This window comes from Epinephelus moara, chromosome 3 (genome assembly GCF_006386435.1).
Source record: "Epinephelus moara isolate mb chromosome 3, YSFRI_EMoa_1.0, whole genome shotgun sequence".
Lineage (NCBI taxonomy): Eukaryota > Metazoa > Chordata > Actinopteri > Perciformes > Serranidae > Epinephelus > Epinephelus moara.
Genome location: NC_065508.1, coordinates 23,048,652 through 23,068,566, shown reverse-complemented (window position 1 = coordinate 23,068,566; position 19,915 = coordinate 23,048,652). Strand labels below are relative to the sequence as shown.

The 19,915-nt window shown below is 41.6% G+C and overlaps 1 protein-coding gene across 2 annotated transcripts in view; it reads right to left on the bottom strand.

Moving 5' to 3' along the window:
• Positions 1–19,915, bottom strand: part of clip2 (CAP-GLY domain containing linker protein 2) — a 58,235-nt gene that overhangs the window by 4,469 nt on the left and 33,851 nt on the right. Inside the window, exons 9-17 of one of the 2 annotated variants that reach the window (XM_050038708.1) lie at positions 16,393–16,443; positions 13,416–13,799; positions 11,851–12,426; positions 11,688–11,745; positions 11,111–11,194; positions 8,319–8,475; positions 3,228–3,387; positions 1,573–1,761; positions 77–136 (exon numbers count right to left, since the gene is read on the bottom strand). In XM_050038708.1, the coding sequence (XP_049894665.1) occupies positions 77–136; positions 1,573–1,761; positions 3,228–3,387; positions 8,319–8,475; positions 11,111–11,194; positions 11,688–11,745; positions 11,851–12,426; positions 13,416–13,799; positions 16,393–16,443 (1,719 nt within the window). The remainder of the gene's footprint in view (positions 1–76; positions 137–1,572; positions 1,762–3,227; positions 3,388–8,318; positions 8,476–11,110; positions 11,195–11,687; positions 11,746–11,850; positions 12,427–13,415; positions 13,800–16,392; positions 16,444–19,915) is intronic. The other variant, XM_050038719.1, reaches the window with a different exon arrangement.

Below are 19,915 nucleotides of genomic sequence, written 5' to 3'. Positions count from 1 at the left end.
GACATGTTAGTACTGAAAGGTATTCATGACATCATCACATCTATAATGGTTTATAGTATAATGAAAGAATACCAACATCTCTAGTGCTGTCTGACTCCTGATGATGAATTCCATTGGCTGAATTTGCACCATGCACCTAAGAAACAAAGTCACAGATTGTCAGCGTATTCTGGATATGATTTAGCTGTGCTGTACATCAAATTAAAGGACTATTTTGACATTTTTAAAAACAAATTCACTTGACTTTCTTGCTGGGAGTTAGATGACAAGATTGATACTATTCTCATGTCTGTACAGAGAAACAGCTTGAGCTTTATGCAGGATTTATACTTCTGCATCGGATCAGCGCTGTACCCTGGGCTGTAGCCTGACATGCACTTCCCCAGAAATGTAACTACATGTCGCGGTGACGCAGACCTCCTGTCTGTTTCTGTAAGCTGAACCCATTTCCCTCAGTGGAAACAAAACTTTTATTTACTTAAATTTCATAGATAGTCTTGTGTGTGAAATTTATCCTGGCTTCATATGAGCAGAGAAGATCTCAGCTTGTCGCTAGGCTAATTTATACAATGTAAAATGCCATAGGCTTGTGCTAATAACATTACCATGTTGTATGTGTTTGGAAAACATGTTTAGTATAAGACGATAATGATAACGATAACGATAACAAGAAGATAAGTTGTTTTGTCAGTGTGTAATGGAGCGGAATTTTGTAACGTTACCTTTGTTAAATATTGCTGTTGTCCCTGGCTTCATAGGAGTAGAGGAAAAGTCCACTAGCTGCTAGGCTAATTTATACAATATAAAATGCCATTGCCTTGTGCTAAAAACATTAGCATGTTGTATTTGTGGGAAAATGTGTCCAAAAAAGCCAAGTGCTTTGTCTGTGAATGCTGCGAGTTAAAGTGGAGCTGATTTGTGTACTTGTGTTTGAAATTGTCTCTATTAAGCCATGTTTAATGTGTGTTTAATGTGTGTTTTGAATCAACGAAACTTTACAGTGCTTCACAGAAACCCCGCTGCCGACTAGTGTTTTGATAGTGTAACTGCAAAATGACACAGACACACCACTGCACAAGTATAAATGCTCAGAACGGCGTAGGCCACGTGTAGGCTATGGTGTAAGCTCTGCACAGAGCTGACGCACAAGTATAAATCCTGTTTTAGAAGTGCTGGTTTTGTTACCTTTTGACAAAGCGATGCAAACTGTTTACTCCTGTTTGTTGTCTTTGTGCTAAGCTAAGCTAAGCTAACTGATGATGGCTTCATCTTTACCTTGCACACATGACATCGGTCTATATTGTCTCACTTTGCAAAAAAGTGAATGAGTGTAAAATGTCGAACTGTTTCTTTTAATACACAACGTATTAAAATCCATTTTCTCTGTACAAAAACACACACTACTACACACATGACTTCTGTTATATTTACATCCTTTGAAATTCAAATTAAAAAACCCTCGTGTTAGTTTTTCTTTATCTTCAAGCATTCTATCATCCCACTTCTTCCCAAGTTATCTCACATCAAAATTATTTTCTTTTCCTCATTGAATCTGTGAAACCAAGGTTTTACCGGGCTTTTATCTGGATGCCTGCGCATGGCCTGGACCAGCTGGTCGACCTGCTGGTTGTGTTCCATGGCGGTCCTCAGGGCGTCCTCAGTGCTGAGCAGCCGCTGGCGGAGGCGGTTCACCTCTGAGTCCAGGACAGAGGGGTCCAGCATGGAGTACCGCCGGTGGTCAGGTGAAGATCGTTCCCGACCCTGAAACGCACACAAGGCAGGAAGATAATGCTTAACGTTAAATCATTCATATCACACAACAGTTTGTGTGATAAACTTCTCCACAACAGATTATCATGCACTTTATATAAAGAGCACATTTTCATATTCAAACACACTGAGATTCCTCGCAGGGATCATGTCACACATTATGCAGTGAATATATAAATCAGGGATACTCAACTTGCTTTACCCGGCGGCTATTTTTGCAAAATGACGGGAGGCCAGGGGCCAGTTTTTAGAATTTGAGGACATTCAGAACTGACCCCTGAACTTTGTAGGGGGGTCTGGAGGATCCTCCTCTGGCACTTTTTGATTAACAAGCTCTATATTGCTTATTTTTCAGTGCACTGTGGCATGTTATTTACAATCATTCATTCATTCATTCATTTTCTGTAACAGCTTATCCTGTTCAGGGTTGTGGGGGGCTGGAGCCTATCGCAGCTGACAATGGGCGAGAGGCGGGGTACACCCTGGACAGGTCACCAGACTATCACGAGGCTGACACATAGAGACAGACAACCATTCACACTCACATTCACACCTACGGCCAATTAAGAGTCACCAATTAACCTGCATGTGTTTGGACTGTGGGAGGAAGCTGGAGTACCTGGAGAACATATCAATGCGACCCAGAGCTTAACATCTGTCCCACGGATGATAGGCCTACACACTTATAAACCTGGAAGAAGATCTGCACTCAGGATTTCAGGTAAATAATGCTATACAGTGCTTGTTAAGGTTGCTTAGCACAAGAGTAAAGCCCTGCGCCCGACCTCGCGTCTTCCAGGCAGTTAAAGACGCAGCATGTGTATGGCCCCTAATTTCCAGGGCTGGTACCTGCGGTTATTCCACAGGCTAGTTAATAACATGTCGGGCAGGAAATCCAAAGTGTGGGATCATTTTGAGAAGGTGAAGGACGAACCCAAGGTGATATGTAAACTCATCTTCATTGGTTGACTACAAACATGACGTATCATCTGAAACATGGAAGTAGCTACATGCCCATTAGCCCACAGCGTCATTAACAGGCGGCTCGCTCAGTGTGTGACGTGCACTTGTAGATAAAATATAGGCCTATATTAATGAAGGTTCATTAGTACGCTTTTGTATTTCTCTGTAATGTAGCACAGTGTTAACAATGTTACTGATACTATTCTTTCTCACACCTTCAACTAAAACCATTGTGTTGCCCCGCCCAAAATATATCATTCAATAATTAAATTAATTCCGTAAACATGCGGGCAACTAGTTGACTAATGGCCCTAAATGACTACTATTGGTCGATTAGGAAAATTCTTAGTCATGGGCAGCCCTAGACATTACACTTGGAAAGAACAGGACCAAAAGTCTCAAAAACTGATCATGATGAACAGTTGGGGTCGATTTACCCCACGAGCAATATTAGCTCATAATCAGCTCATAATCACCAAGTCCCTCCTTCTCACCAGTAGAAGCAATTTTTCACGCAGCGTCTTGATGTCTTCCTGAAGTTTCTGCTCCTTGAGCTTCCACTCGGCCTTGTGCACTTCTCGGTTCAGGTCTTTCTCCATGTCCCTTGAGTGGCGATGTGATTCCAGGAGTAACACCCTCAGTTCATTCAGACTCCTGGAACAAATAAGACAAAACACAAGAGTCGCACATCAAACAAAGAAACCTCAAGTGTTTGGTAATACTGAGAAAAATAGATCCAATTTTCCTGCAAACTTGACCGCTCCGAAGAGCAATAATGATAAAGAAGCAGGGCAATTTCTCTGTCAAGGATTATACGACTGGTATATCTGCTCAGACCTTGCACAAAGGTCATTATCATTTAAAAGCTTACCAACTCATGATGTGAATAATATATTAGTCAATCTGGCTGCTGGGGATTGTGGAGGCAGCCTCACCTCTGCACATGTCAGACTGGCTGGTGGAAGCCACGTTCCCATAGTCAGACTGCCCGTGCATATTTGGCTTTTTGCCCGCATGGTGTTATCAGTGAACCACAAATACTCTGGGCAATAGTTTTCAGTAATCAGGGTACCACACAGTACCCAAAGGGGTTAGCCACCGTGACATCTGCCCTTATTTAAGGTACTGTATATTCATAAGTGCACCTCACACACAAAAGCTCTCTGTCTGACCAGCTTTGTCTCTTTGTGCTGAAATTGTTAGAGCATCTTTTCAAGCTGAGGCAATAATATGTCAATGTTGTGTTCACAGCTTGTTTCTCCTACCCCCAAGTGGACAAAAAAAAAATGCAGATTTCTAGGAACTGAAAGATTGTTGGATTTTTCAATACTGAAGCAATGCCCTCCACCTTACTGATAATGTATTCTTCCTCTCCCTTCACTGTTTCCTACAGCGCCTCAGGCATGCTGCCCTTTTGACCATTCCCAAACTTAGACTCAGTAACACTGTTTTTTTTTTTTTTCACTGACTCGCACAGTTTATTGGACTTTATTATTGTTTGCTTGTAATAATCATGCTACTAAGTGGCTTTCTTGAATTATCTTGTCAACTTCAACAGATTGAAATGTGTAACAGTGTTCATAGTTGCCTGTCTTGAGGCAATGTACTAGTTTGTTTTCCTGAAAGGATGTCACGGACTGAAATAGCTGCAGGAACATTAAGGCAGCTAATGATACCACCATCAAGTCACACTAACTCAAGGGGCCACCCACTGAATTTTTCAATGGATGGTATATACTTTTATTGCATGCGCACCATAATTGCTGCAGTGATGATACATAAGAAAATATTCTGCTATAGCCAAAGGCACTTATTTTTAGTGCCTTGTAGCATTTCCTAACATCATAACCATCAATAATGTAAGAACTGCATCGTGTAGGAGAGCCAATAATGTAATACAATTAGACCATTCTGTAGAGTTCCTCCTGCACTGATGGAAAAAATGCATGTGAATGTGTGTGGACTTCGTAAAACAGAGCAGGACAATGTTTAATAAAGCCCTGCACGTCTGCAATGATATTGTGACAACTTTCTTTTTACACTTGGGTGGTTAAATAATGACCTCAATTATCAGAGTTTTACTGAATGTAGCCAGATTTGGCAGCTTGAGCTGAAGGAACAAAAACAGCTCTGGGAGGTTGGTGAGAAGTGCGGCGAAAACAACTGAATGCAATCTGTGAGAGGTGGACGTCTGGCAGGTTTTTGTTGCTTCCCTGTGCTGGCTGCTCCCTAAACTCAAGAGGAAGAGACCCAGAGACTCGGGCCACGGGTGTCACATCAGTGTGGTGCAGCGTTCTGTGCAGAGCTGGTTGAGACTGAAAAGGTGGGGCTAGCTCGAAATAATGAGCAGTGCTGGTTGTTTCTCAACCTGCCATTTCAGCCGTTGGTGTAATGAACCTCATCAAAGTTTAATAGAACTTTATCTGTAAAATTTCAGTTCACCACTGTGATGTATCAGCCGCCAGATAAGAACTAATTACCTGCAGCTGCTGACAGAAATCAGAGGAGAAACACCATCATTTCAAAGCTGCACCAATCAATGTTTCTATATTAGCAGTGGATCAAATGTGTAACGTGAAAAGGAGCACATGTAGAGTCGAACCCAGTTCCTCTTGGCCAGTGGCATGGTGGTGGGTGTATTACTAGGTGGATGGGTCAGCTACTGAGGAGGAAGTGGGTATACTCTCCTTTAAATTCTAGTGGCTTTTTTGCTGATAGGTGGGTATGGTGTAGGCATCAAGAAAAAGAGGAGGGTATACCCTGTATACCTGCGTATACCCTCCACTACACCACTGCCTTTAGCCCTTCGGAGAGTTTTAGGCCAAGTTTATACTAAAACGATCCGTTGAAAACAGAATATTTTCTCATTTTTGTTTAAAAAAAAAAAAAAAAAGTTCGTTCAGAACAAACAAAATGGCAACAGCACGAATGTTTGTCTGGATGGACGACGAGGTGGAGTTGCTACAGTAAATCTAGACTTTGCTGGAGAAGCGTTGATAAATTCAACAGGGTGAGCAGCACAAACAGAGCTTGGGAGTCCGCCGTTGTTGTTGTGATGGTTGATTTTCACGTGCATGCCTAGTGACTGGAACCGTAATGCGACCTGCATATTCCAAGTTCACATGACAACAGAGACGGTGCTGTTTCCAAAAAATTGCACTCTGGAACCCGTTCTCAAAACGTTGCATTTTCAGGCACCCAAAACGCTGCTGTCGCGTAAACGATCAGCCAAAACACGACTAAAGTTTACCGTTCACGGTTGAAATCGTTGTCGTATAAACAGGACCTTAGTGTCAACTCAAAAAACAACAACAACAACAACAACAACAACAACAAATATTGATGAAATGTGTCCACTCTAATGGACCTCTTAGTTTATAATTTCAGGCAAGCAAACGGGCCGAAATGTAAAACTCGTCATTGATTATGCTTCATGTATATTATGAAGGCAGCAGGAAATTTCTTCTATCATTTAGCAAGACTTCACAGGAAATAGAAAATGCCTATATACTGTATATGTAGCACTTTTATCAGAAGGATTTTACAATTTGTCCCTCATTTACCAATTAACACAGCCAGACAGGCCCACTGTTGGGGTGGTCTAAGGGATGACCCCAGCCCATGGTCAAGGGAGGGGGGGGGCATGAGAAGGTCTATGGTTGACCCTTAAATAGGATCAAGTACAACAGTTTGCAATGGTTTACTTACAGCCTTACAAGTGCCACTAATGTGAACATGTGAAGTGGATTGCAGCCCAACAAGGTGAGTAGAATGCCTCATCAAAAAACAAAAATTCAGGGTACAGAGAGAACAAGAAAGTTAAAGGAGCAGAGAGGGAATGGCGAAGTGAAGAAGCAGCAGGTATGACAGGCAGAGCTGAAGGTGAGAAGTGAGGAAGACTACTTCTAAGCAAATAAAACTGCTGTATCAGGTTCAGTTTTAAAGCTACACATGAAGACACAGGTATCATATTAAACTAGAGGACCAAATAAATCCACTGGTATCAACCATGTTATGCTATCTTGTCTGAAAGGGGTCAAATAATGCCCCAAAGTTATGCTAAATTTTGGCGAGGGAAAAAGCAACATTAGCATTTTTTAGAATTGTGTATTTACATATTTCTGCATACTGGGGTCCCTGAAAAGTCTTTGAATTACATAAATTGGGTATGACTGGAAAACTGAGAGCTGACAGCCATATACTCTTCACACAGTTTCAGTTTTGCACACAATTTGCCCAATATTTGATTTATTTATTTCAATAAGATGAAAAAAGTGAAATTGTGTCATTTTTACGTTCGTCTGTGCAGCCTTGTTTATTCGCTGCGTTCATGGAAAACACCAATTAATGCAGTCATAAAGTGTGGAAAAGACCACATCACTGCATAACTCATAAATGTTCAGACAAGCTCAATATCTGGTTATTTGTGATGCTATGCATATATGCAATTCAAAGATATTGCCACATTTTTTTTTTCAAATTAATTTGGTCACAGATGTGCAGATTTGATTCAGTTATAATCATACATCTGTGATGTACAAACATAGAGGCAGCTCTGTGTAGGAGTGTGCATTGAGTCGCACACCATACTTCTTGTTTTGCTTTTGATGTCAAGAAGCTCGCTCTGGCTGCACTCTTTTATACAGCTGTAAACATTTTGGCTGTGCTCACTGCCTGCTCCAAGTACCATTTAAAACCTGTATGATAATCTATTTTTTTAGAAATTCTGAGCTTTGTATTTTAGAAAAAAACAATGAGACAGTAATCTGGAAACAAATATTTTTTCAATTCGCGTAGCAACGTGTTTAAAAAGACCCTTAACTTATAATATTTCTCAGTTATCAGTATTAGTAGTATGTCTTGTCTTAGTTTTAGCATCGTCACTTCACAGCAAGAGGGTTCGAACCCAGGGTGGGGGGTTGAAACTAGAGCCCCAAGACTTCCTGTCTGCAGCTACTGAGCTCATCTCATCTTGCTGAATATGTTTATTGCTTGTTTATAAGTTTATCGCTTTGTATTACTCTCTCACAATATGTTTTTTTTTTTTTTTTTTTTATTAACTGCAAAGTCTGTATGCAGAACACATCTCCTCTGTGTTTTAAAGTTTTAAATGAAAGCTCCCTGCATCCTCATTACTATCATGGGGACAGTTTGTTGTATTTCACCTTGCTCACAAATGAATACAACAAACACTGGTGCTTGTACAACAGCAGCACAGCAAAACGTGTCCTGATTGCACCACAGTGCATTGTTGTTTACTCATTGGCAGCAGTGGGAAATAAAACCTCTTGTTGTAGATGCTGCTGATAGCAATGCAACTCCTGCTGAGCTGATAAATGATAGAAGTTTTATCCAGATGAAACGAAATGAAACAGAGGGATTCAAATAATATCGTTCAAGCTGACAATATGTCAATAAAATCAATACGCATGCCCGTGCACTCCAAGTATCTGTCCGTTATCAAACTGATAATAAGACGTATTTTTGTGCATCACGTCTGCATGTGCCCAGATATCATCTTTCATTCCAGTTTCCCAGTAAGTGCTGAGGCAGATTGTAAAATCAATACAGCCGTGTCTCCATACCTCTCTTTCTTCAGCAGCTCCTGGCTGATATTGACCAGCTGCCCAGAGGCATCATGGGACTTCTTGGTCATGGACTCCAGCTCTGCCTCCACACGCAACTTCTCCTTGGCCAGGGCTTCGGCTTTCTTTTCCCCTGAGCGAACTTTGCCCTCCAGTGCTGAGAGAGAGAGGAGAGATGAGAAGCAGGTTCTTGGCTGGGAATTAAATTTTTGGCAACACTTTATTCAGCATTTATAAAAAATATTGTTTATATAAACACACTGTGATGTAGTACGCAGATTTATGGACATTCTTAAATGTTTGTGTGTCTGTCAACAACACTGCTACATATAATTATTAATTAATTGTATATTACAATTGTATTTATTAATGATATATTTATTTATTTATTCTTCACTTTCTATGTCAACTGAGGATCCTTCTCATCCCTTCTCACCCTCATCCATTCAACCCTCATCCATTCATCGTACATCCTATCATCCCTCTCTCCCTCGATCCTTATCCTTTCATTCTCTAATCCCTTGATCCTCATACCTCCATGCTTTCTTGTAAACAGACCAAACAGACCAACAATAGACCATTTGAAATCTTTATCCTGTGGGTGTGGTCTTTGTTAGTGAAATGGAAGTATGTGTAAAAAAACAAAATAAAGTTGAGATTGACTGCTGCAACCCTACTTGAAACCTTTTTTTTTTTTTTTTTTTACAAATGGAAGTTTATGTCAAAAGTCTCCCTTTTGAAAAGAACATCTCTGTTCAGTTGCGCTGTTTTTTAATATCGTAGATAAGCAATATCTTGGTTTTATTTTTTTTAGCCATCGATCTTTAGCAGAAAAGGTTTGTAATTGTTTTTTTTGCTAGGGCACGGTAAATATAATTTGTTCTTTAAACATTAAGTTCAAGCAGGAACACTTCAAAGAAAACTTTATTTCCATTTGTAGTATTATATTTGTTGGTATGGCTCTGTTCTGGGGCCCCTCTGCCTTTCTGCGGGCCTACACAGAAAGCCTCTTCCTCGCGCCTTTGTGGAAAGCCTAAGGCCGAGGGAGCACACCTCTCCACCCTTCCACGCATCTATGTGGAACGCCATAAGGCAGAGAGACAGCACACCTCTCTGCCCTTCCACATGCAAATGAGGAAAGCCTGAGGCAAGGAGAGCACACCTCCCTGCCCTTCCATGCGCCTACATGGAAAGCCTAGGGCAAGGAGAGCAGCAGCAAAGACCCCATGGCACAGAACAGAGCAGCATCAATGACAAACAGAAATGACATTGATAAGTCAGACACAGCATGAAAAGACAGAAATGACATTGATAAGTCAGACACAGCATGAAAAGGAGGAGCTGGGGTGAAGGCGGGTTGCAAAGCGGCTTGCAGAGGAAGCAGCAACAGTAGGCAGGCCAGAGCAGTTTAAATATGGCACCCTGAATGAGATTTGCCCATTGGTTGCGTAGAAAGAAATCATGTGATCTATCAGCTGACTCCTTCAATCAATGCACTGATCCAACAGTTGATTGGCTGTTTGAGATCAGCTGATATAGCTGGGATGTGAGCTGAGCTTGACATCGTGTCCTGCCTGAACTAACGCGATGCTCAGTTTGTGGTGCTAATGTGCAAACTGGCTAACTAGCATCTTGAATCGTCCTGTCGGTCTCCTGGTTTCCCTTTTTCAATGACGAATACAGACTACCACCGTCTGCTGAACGTACTTGCTAGTTAGGCTGCTGGCTGTGGTCTTTGTGGTCAACCTTTTGGCTGAGACACAGGCAATGGGAGGCTACACAACAGTCAGCCTTTATCGCCACTCGCTCTTTTGAGGTTTTCTTGTTGTGTCTGGGCCTTGAAAGATAACTTCCTAATGCTCTCTCAAAACCCACATTCGTCCTTCTGCGCAATAAAGTATTCAAAAGGTTACCTGAAGCTACTGTTAGGCTTCAGCAGTCTGAGTTAGCAACATCAAATTACACTCTTCCTAGTGCGACAATCACTCTTTGTTTTAGTTTTCCTCCCCTGCAGCTCTGCATCACTAACCAGGGAAACACAAAGAGGGAACTTCGTGCTAAAAGGACTAACTTCTACTCTGATGGAGGACTGTGGACTGTGTGCCCTGAAGCTTAAATAGGAAGCATATTAGGAAGGGATTCCCAGCTTGAACCATGCGATGAGGTTTACAGAGACAGGATAAGGAAACTATCCTTCTCTTTGTGTCTCTATTGTTCTTTTCTTAAAAAAAAAAGACTCAAAATGTATTCTTCAAAGAGTGTCAATTTGATTATCTGAAACACATGAAGTGTGTTTGGGTCCTTTTGATGTGATGGAACTTTAGGTTTTCAAAAGACAGCCGGTCGACAGTTTTTTCAGCAGTGATCAAAGAATGTAACAGTGAAGATGAACACAATCCGCCGCACAGTGAACTCAGCATGACTACTGGAAAATGAAGTGAAGCCTGCAGTCATTGCACATCACACATCACGACGCACGCAAGGCACTGCGCAGACGTACGGAGGGATGATAGAATGACACTAATGAAGATCATTACGTAAATACGATGCAGATAACGAGTTTATATATTTAGAAATGTGTCATATTTTTTATCAAAATAAAGCCTAAATTGGCAAACAGAGCAAACATGACCTGCGTTGTCATTGCTTTATTAGCACTGTTGTTATAGTGTGTGAAAAGACGTGATCTCTCCACACAGTTATTTAATTATTTCTTTTCATGAAAAACCTTCAAGAAAAAGACATGAGAGCTCGGAGAAGGTCGCCGACCGCTCCTGGACAGTGACATTTACCTCCCATCTGGGATTTCAGGGCTTCAACCTGCGAAGAGAGAGTCGAGACCTCCTTTTCCCTTTTCAACAACTTCTCCATTGTTTCTGTAGAAAAACAAAACAGCATTTAGTGTCTTGCATGAAGAACGGATCATTCAAGAAACAACAATAAGTCCACCAATACAGGCTCTTGGGCAAATGTAACAAAAGTCTGTAAGGGGCATACTGTAGGTTTAAAGTCACATATAAATCTCAACCTGTAAACTGTAGCCTTATATTTTACAGACAGATATGAGAGTGATCTTCAGAAATTTAATAACCAAAGTATTCCTTTAAATGGCTCACAGCATTTCTCTCCAGTCCTCACAAGCAAAAATAAACAATACGATCAGACACTCAAAAACTAATATAAAATCTACACTGAGCAATCGACGGCTTTTAATGATTCTTCAACAAAAACAATTTATCATTTAGCTTTTGTTTTTAATTTGGGAAGTAATAACATGCAATATCATGCAAGGAAACAGAGAAACTGAAATATATGAATGGTTTGTTTTATGAATTTGAAGTTAGTATGAAAATAAATGGATGTTGGTACCTTCGATATTCTGTTTTAGCTTCATCTTCTCATCTGAAATTTCATTATCTTCTATCACCTGGAAAAGGATAAAGTGTTAAGATAGCTGATCTTAAATCAAAGCAATGACAGGACTTGACTGGATTTCTGATTTGTTACTTATCATTCCTCCTCAGCCACTCACATTTGCATCATGGGATGTGTAGCGGTCCGCCTGGATGGCCTGGAGCTGGTTCGCCGTCACCCTCAGCTTTTCCTCCAGTTTCTGGATCTCCTCTTGGCTCTCTGCCTGGGCCTTCTGCAGAGCCTGATAGTCTGTCATCTTCTTCTCCGACAGCTCCAGTCTCTCTCTCAGCTGCTCTGTGCTTTTGTCCTGCTCAATGCGGAGCTTCTCCATCTCCGCCAGCCTCTGCTCCGCCCTCTGTAGCTTATCGGTGGCCTCCTCCAGGGCCTGCTTGCTGCTTTTGGCCTCGACTTCGGTCCTCCACGTCTGGTTGCCCTCAGCAAGCTGATCTTTGGCCTCGTGAAGACGAGTGCAGAAGTCTTCACGTTCCTTGGTCAGGATGGCGGCTTCGATCTTATGTTTGGCCTTTAGGTTCTCCACCTCCAGCTGGTGCTCCATCTTTAGGCTCTCCAGAGTGGTTCTCAGCTCCTGGACGTCCTGCTCTTGGCCTGCTGGAGTGGGATGATCGCTACTTAATGAGGCCTTCAGTTCCTCCAGGGAGCGCTGGTGGTCGATTACTAAAGTGTCAAATTTATCCTGCAGAGGAAGGTGAGAAGAATGAGATTTTTTTTGTTGTTTATTTGGAAAGCCATTAATACAAACTGATTAAAATGTGAACATTTGATAAAAAACAACATTCTTATTAAATTTATCCTGTTTTATCCTTGTTTCCTTAAAATTTTTCAATGCTTTTGCTCTCCCTATTTGCAATAAGGAAACACGCAGCATGGAAACTGCAAAATCAAAACAGATAAATTCAAATGTGTTGCTCTCTGCCTTTTAAAGCTTTTATCAGTTCTACTTGCCAACCCTCTCAATTTTCCCAGAAGGGCCACGTTTTTAATTGCTCTCTCCTGTTTTCCTCCAGGGGTCACAATTCTCCTGTATTTCTCCCAAATTATGGCAAATTTTCACACTTTTTTTTTCTTTTTGTTATCACAACCTGTTCCTGGCAGTGTACAGCGTGTATAAGCCAGACGGCACACTGTTTCCTCCCTCTTAATGCTTACCCCCATCAGGCCTGTCTGAATCTTACGCAGTTGTCATTGGAGACTTCATCTCCCTGCTGACTGTATTATGGGTGCATAAGCCCGATGGGACCACTCTAGCCTGCCGTTCTGCCTCACTCAGGCATTCAGGACCCAGGGGTGTGTGGGTCAGGGAGGACAGCTGGCTGTGGGTCAAGCCTGCAGCCTGGCCTGTATCCCTCCTTCTACTACTCTGCTAGAGTACCAGGGGCATGAACCGAAAAACTAAACTAAATTAAAAGTATTAAACATAAAACTGCTGTTGCAATACTTGTTATATTGTTGTTTTAATTCTTTGCAGGAAACAAAGTCTCTGGACCTCAAGACCCCCTGCTTTCATGCAGAAATCCTCTCCATATAATTGAGGTCTCAAGGTTTCAGAGTGTGAGCATACATACTTTCATGACTATGTGATTCACAGAGCTCTATTAAAGTGGCCCAACCGCTCTTGTGAAGTTTCTTTGAACAGTTCAAGTTAAAAAGAATGTAGCAGAATACCTTCCAGGTGTCCATCATTTCCATGTTTTCCTTGGTGGCATGTTGAACTTTCTGCTTCATCTCACTGACCTCCTGGCTCTTATTTTCAACCAGCGCCTTCAGCGAGTCGATCTCCTGCTGGCTCGCTGCTAATGCCGCCTCATACTTCTCTTTAAGCTCGCTGCTCTGCTTGTAGTGCTCGTGGCCCGCAGACACAAGCTGCTCGGGCGGGACCGGCATCTCCAGCTGGGTGCCGGCACCCGGGGCAGCGTCGCTGTCGTCGGCTTGCTGCGAGCCTGTGTCACATCCTCTGAGTTTAGCCTGGAGTTTCTCGATCTCAGCTCTCCTGAGGCTGAGCTCCTCCTCCAGCTGCATGATACGACTCTGTTCTTCAACCGTGGTTTGCTGACGAGAGAGAAACAACATCCATCACTGCCACTGAAAGTTCCTCTGATGATTACCATTTGCAGAAAGATGTCAGCCTTTTCAGAGAACGACATTATTGACTCAGCAGGTGGGAGACCCTGCGACTGAATGATGTCATTCCACAGAAAAGGTGAGAGCAGAAAACAGGCTTCAGAAAAAAGTAAAACAGAGAGAAACCCCTGAAAGTCTTTGCAAGGGTTGGAGACGGTGAAGTGCATTCCAGTGAATATACAGTACAAATAAATGACATTAAGCACGAGGACAGTGACAAACTGTATAACAATTTGGCTCCCTGCTGAACTCCTTAGATACAAGATGATACAAAGACTGACTTTTGTTTCCTAGTAACCATATTTTAGTATTTATGCAGATCTTACTCAGAGTATGTATTAAAATATTCATGGCAAATTCTGATGTTCAAATCAGGTACAACACTTAACGCCCCCCTAAACCCACAAATTTCCATTTTTATCTTTCTGTTTTTGTGCGTATGAAACAACACGATAAAAGGTGTTAATTGGTGACCTTTAGAGGAGGTGGGAGACGGTCCAGGAAACAGATTGTTTTGGACTGGACTGGCTCTGATGTGACAGAGTCGCTGTCCTGCAGAGAGCACTGGAGCCGACAGCTGTATAATACACAGGCTGACTAAGAGGATTTTCCACTCCTGCAACACGAATATAACAGAAGCTACACCCACAGGAACTCAAGATTATCTCTGATCTTACTTTTGTGACAGTTCGTTCACCGTGTTCCATCAAAGTTACAGCAGGTTACCTTAAGAAAAATAACTTTTCTGAAACTGTTACTTTATCCTAACAAAAGCACAAGAGAGAGATAATCTGTGGAAAAAATCATGTTCCTCTAGCTCCTCCTGGTGCTCCTGGTGGTGTCTGCAAGAATCCACCACTCCTGAATGAAAGCGACCAAGCAGAGCCAGGAGGTCGCACTATAGGGCCGCTATGTAGTCCCTTTTACACAGAACCAAACGGCAGCGACATCATGCCGCTCCTTTGTATGATTTTAGACAGCATGCAGACATCATGGAATCAACAGGCGCGTGCCCAGTGTGACATGTGGCACACCGGCATCGGCCTCTAGTGTGACATATAAAATTTGCGTCTGCAGCGCTTTATAAACAATAACGACGGCATTAACATGGCAATAGCAATCATTTACAGTCTGGTCCTCTGCTCGGAGGTTAAGAAGCTCTCGGTCCTCATTGTGTTGTCAGATTGCAGACATTTTCGGCCAATGTTCTTCTTTGAGTTAGCTTCCAACCGCTAACAGCTACTTTTTAAATCTCTCCCACGGTGGGCCACACGCTTAACACATCGTCAAAACATCACACCTGTGCCTCCTACGATCCTGTCCAGCCGGCTATTCAGTTTATACAGAGCTTGTTTTGACGCTCAAAACCAGCCACAACTCAGCCCTGAGCAGAGTGACCATCCTCTACTGACCAATCAGATTGCAGTGTTCACAGCTCCACCTTTTAGTACCAGATCTGTGTGCTAGGTACCCCAACAGAGGGGGGACCAAAAATAGGGACGGTACGTAACGGTTCCATTGGTACCATCCACAACTTTTTAAAGTGGAAATGGAAAAAATGTGCACCGAACTGAACTGAACTGTTCAGTGGAAACAGGGCTTTACATCTTGACGATGGCTGTTTGCGTTATTGTCATCGGATGTCCGACATGGGTTTAAAAGGTCTAGGAAGGAGCGCCTTAAAACAAACTGTCAGTGTTGTGAAAGACGTATCTGTTCAAAAAGTTTGTAACGTTAAGTCTCCGATAAATAACTGTCTTGCAAATCTTGTAAATTCCCAATTTCAAATCTTGCAGGTGCGTTCCAGTGTCCCTTCTTGAGCAGGCCAGAACTATAGTTGTTTCTTATTTTAGATAAATACCATCAAAGTACTGGCACCATGAAGGATTTGCATTTCACAAAAGTCCAAACAAACCATTATACACGTTTTATGATACAGCTGTCTTCATATTAAAGTTGACAGTGTGTCATTCATTGTATCATTTCCATCCAAAGATATTAAACTAAGGAGCCAAGGGGTCAATGTGTTACTGTCCCAATATTTGTTCAGCTCACTGTATATGCAAAGACGTGGAAGATGAGACGAGAGCACAGCCATTCTCTGATCATCTAGAAGCAGCCAAGCAAATATAATAAAGCCATCAGCAAACGTCCACACAGCTGCACTGCACACACACACAACTGCAAACATTCTCCACACACTTATATCCAATTAAAATTAAAAAAGGAGATTAAAAGAGAGGACCTGCTGCACAGTGCAAAGATGTTAATTTCAACCATCTGGGAAAACAATCTACGAGACCTCGTTGTTACTAGTTGATTCATATCAAAGCCTGAATAACATTCAGATTATGGCACAACAACACACAGGAATAAAAGAGTAAAAAAAGGGTCTATGCAAGGTTAATGTCCTTGACAGGATCTGAAGTCGATGTCAGTATCTGAAGTCGATTTGAAGTCAAGAATTGAGATAGCTCAGCAGCGGATCAAAGCCAAAACAAGATCAAATCTTTTTTTTCACCTTGGTTCTCTTACCCAACCTCAAGGATACTGCATCATGAGAGCATCTTCCCTGTTGGCAGAAGCAGACCTTACTGCATATAGGAATCCAGTGTTTCAAAGTGTTTTGTTATCTTTTGATGCCTGAAAATTGAAAGCACAAGCTTGTACGGTTTGATTTGTGATACCATTTTCTATTATTGAAGAGGCTTTCTCCCTGAAGTGCAGCACTGCGTTTCCAAGTGGTGTAGAGGACATCCTCTGCCACACTCAACTACTGATGGTAAATGCACATGACCACCATGATTCAGCTTGAAACATTCATCTAAGAATCAGCGTTCAATCCCATTAACAATTTAGCAATTTCTCATGTGTTATTAATTACATAACTGCTCCAAACATTAGCGCAGAGCTCGGGGGGGGATTCACCCACAATGTTCTCCACAGCTGAAATGAAAGGTTGTTATAAATGTTACGTCCTGGCATCTCAAAATGCAGCTGGCAACTGATCTGAAGGCCAACCTTGAATAAAAAAGATAAATCATAATTTAAACGAACATAAGCAGCAGCAACTGCAACAGAAGACGTGTAAAGCCGAAGCAGCTGACGGATGTCTTGGGGGAAGCTCTGGGTCAACAGTGAAGAATCGTATTTATGATATGATAGTGAGGGAATGAAGGAGAGGACAGATGAAGTCAGTCTGCTTATATGTTTATGTGATTATGTCTTTCTACTCTTACACAAGGCAAAAAATAATCACCCATCAGTGACATGTTGAATATCTAAGGCTATTACTGACATTTTTGGACTTTTTTTTTTTTTTTTTTAGCAAAAGAGCAGTTCATAGAGCACCAAAATACTTTACATATCAACATATTTAAAATATAATTTTTTAAAAGATAAAACTGGAAATATATTCTATTTTTTTTATTTAAATAAATGTAATGACAAAAAGGCCCAGGACCAACAATGAATTGATCCTGGTCTGTGTAACACACCTAAGGCCAGTTGCCTGAAGAAAATGTTAGCATTGTATGTTTCCACAAACCACGAATATGTTACTTATGCATGTTTTATACATCATATCAATCTTTCTACAGTGAAGTAATACACAATATGTGCAAAGGCTCAAACTCAAAACATTAATACTTGACTGAGACTAGTACAATACAACTGGTTAATGAGAACATACACCACAACGGTGACACTGAACAAATTTGATCTGAATATTCCTGACTACTGCTGTTTGTGTGTAACACACATCAAGGGAACTTGTATCACTGCCTATGGGAGTGTGTTGAGATGCAAAGATTTTGGAGGTCGGTGCTACAGTTTGTCTCGGATGACCTCATCTGCATTATCTTTAAGTCCTAAGCTCTGCTTATTAGGCATGTTTCCAGACCCTGCTTTTCCAGTGACTTTCTAGCCACCAAACGTGGGTGTTTTCAACCAAACAGTCCCTGCATTTCCAGCGGATTTTTAGCCACCAAATGAGGGGATTTCTAACCAACCGGTACCTACTTTTCCAGCAGCTTTTTAGCAACCAAACATCAGTGTTTTTAACCAACCAGTCCCTGCTTTTTCAGCGACTTTCTAGCCACCAAATGTGGGTGTTTTTAACCAACCAGTCCCTGCTTTTTCAGCGACTTTCTAGCCACCAAACGTGGGTGTTTTTCAGTGACCCACTGCTGTTTTTCCATCAAGGGACCACACAGAAAGTGGTTGTTATTTACAGTGATGTTGCAGCGTTTTCTGCAACAAAGTGCCACAAAAGTGTTTACGTTTTACTTAGATGCTGCTGCGTTTCCCTCCATGATATTGGCACGAAAAGCAGTTGTTTTTTACAGTGACACTGCGTTTTCTGCCAAAGTAGTGCCACAAAAAGGGGTTATGTTTTTCCCAAGACATCGCTGTGTTTCCAGCTGGGATAGACGCATGAAAAGTGGTTGTTTTCTACTGAAATGTCACTGTGTTTCCCGCTGGGATTGTGCCACCAATGCAATGGGATTAGTACAATTTTTTTCCTAACAATAAGCAAGTGGTTTTTGTGCCTAAACCTAACCACAAGAAACAAAGTCTAAATGTATCTTCTACGAAATAACGCAAAAATTTAACATAATTGTGGTTTGCAGAAACGTACAATGTGAAAAATTTTTCTGGCAATGGGGTTGCCAAAGCTTTAAATTAAAAATGTATTTTTATTTACATATTAAATATACCAGAATTGGCTAGGGGGGTAGTTTTCATCTTAAATCCCTGGCCAGGTGTGACTGTAACTGTAGTGATCTTTGAAAAAACTGCAAACTGACATTGCAGGTCTGATTGACCAATATGTGTGTATTATTTTAAATTACGATTCCTATATCTCTAGTTTGATCTGATGTGAACTTGGACACCAAAGACAAGTGGAGTATGACTTGTTCATGAGTCATGCCACTATCTGCAATGAAGCAAACAGGAGCAGAACCACGCAGGCTACAGGCAGAGGGCTCGTGCTCTTTACCCTCCTCTTCTCTAAGTCTTTCTGAAGCAACTCTGCTCTCGACTTTTCGAGGAGCAGGCTCTGTTCGAGCTGACGAATATGGGCACGCTCCAGTTTCCTCTGAGTCTACAGAAAGAGACAAAGAGAAAGACAGGGAGGAACAAAGGACAGATTGAAAAGAAGAGGAAGAAGAAAGACTCAAAGGGAAAGAGACCCATACAGATCTGAGAGGGAATGATCGAGATCAGAACAGCAGTCAACTTATGATCAGATGGCAGACTCTGGTATGAGCTGATCATATGATGAGGAGACTGAAGGGGAGGGGGCTGGACATGTAGGTCAGTTAAACTCCAGACTCTGAGGTGAAGTTCATTTTGGAGTTAAGATGCGTCAGGGAGCTAAAAAAAACATGTCTGTCTGTCTGTACTGTTTGGAGCATTGGGAACCCTACATTAATGAAATACAGCGTGCACTCATACACAAGATACTGTGGTAAAATTAACCAACTTGTTTAATGATGTGTTGAACACTCTCATACTTTACATTCTAACATTTAATCTCAGTAAAAACACTGTTAGTGAAGTCAAATGATCTGAGTATGATCTTGTTTGTCTGTTTTATGTTCATTATGTCTGTTTTCATGTGAAGAACTCAGTGCTTACACCGCCTTTATTGTAAAGCACTTTGTGCTGCAGTATGAAAGGTGCTACATAAATAAAGTTTATCATCATAATTATTATTACATTGTTTTGGTGTGAGTTGCAAAGTGTTAGAGATATTGGCCACAGAGATGTCTGCTTTCCCTCAAACAGAATGGAACTTGATACTCAAGAGAAAACTCAAAAGCTGTACCGTTAGCTAGCTCAGTGGTGCTAGTTGAGCTAGCCGTAGATGCACGCTTCCTTCTGCGCAGGGATACAGTTAGCGGTGTGGTTCGGTTAAAGGGAAATAGTTCCTACATGAAACTGCTCACAACAAGGTCTGTGGATTACCTTGAGTAACAGGGTCATGATTTCTGGAAAGAGACATTGATGTTGGGTCTTTCAAATGCTTTTTTTGGCGC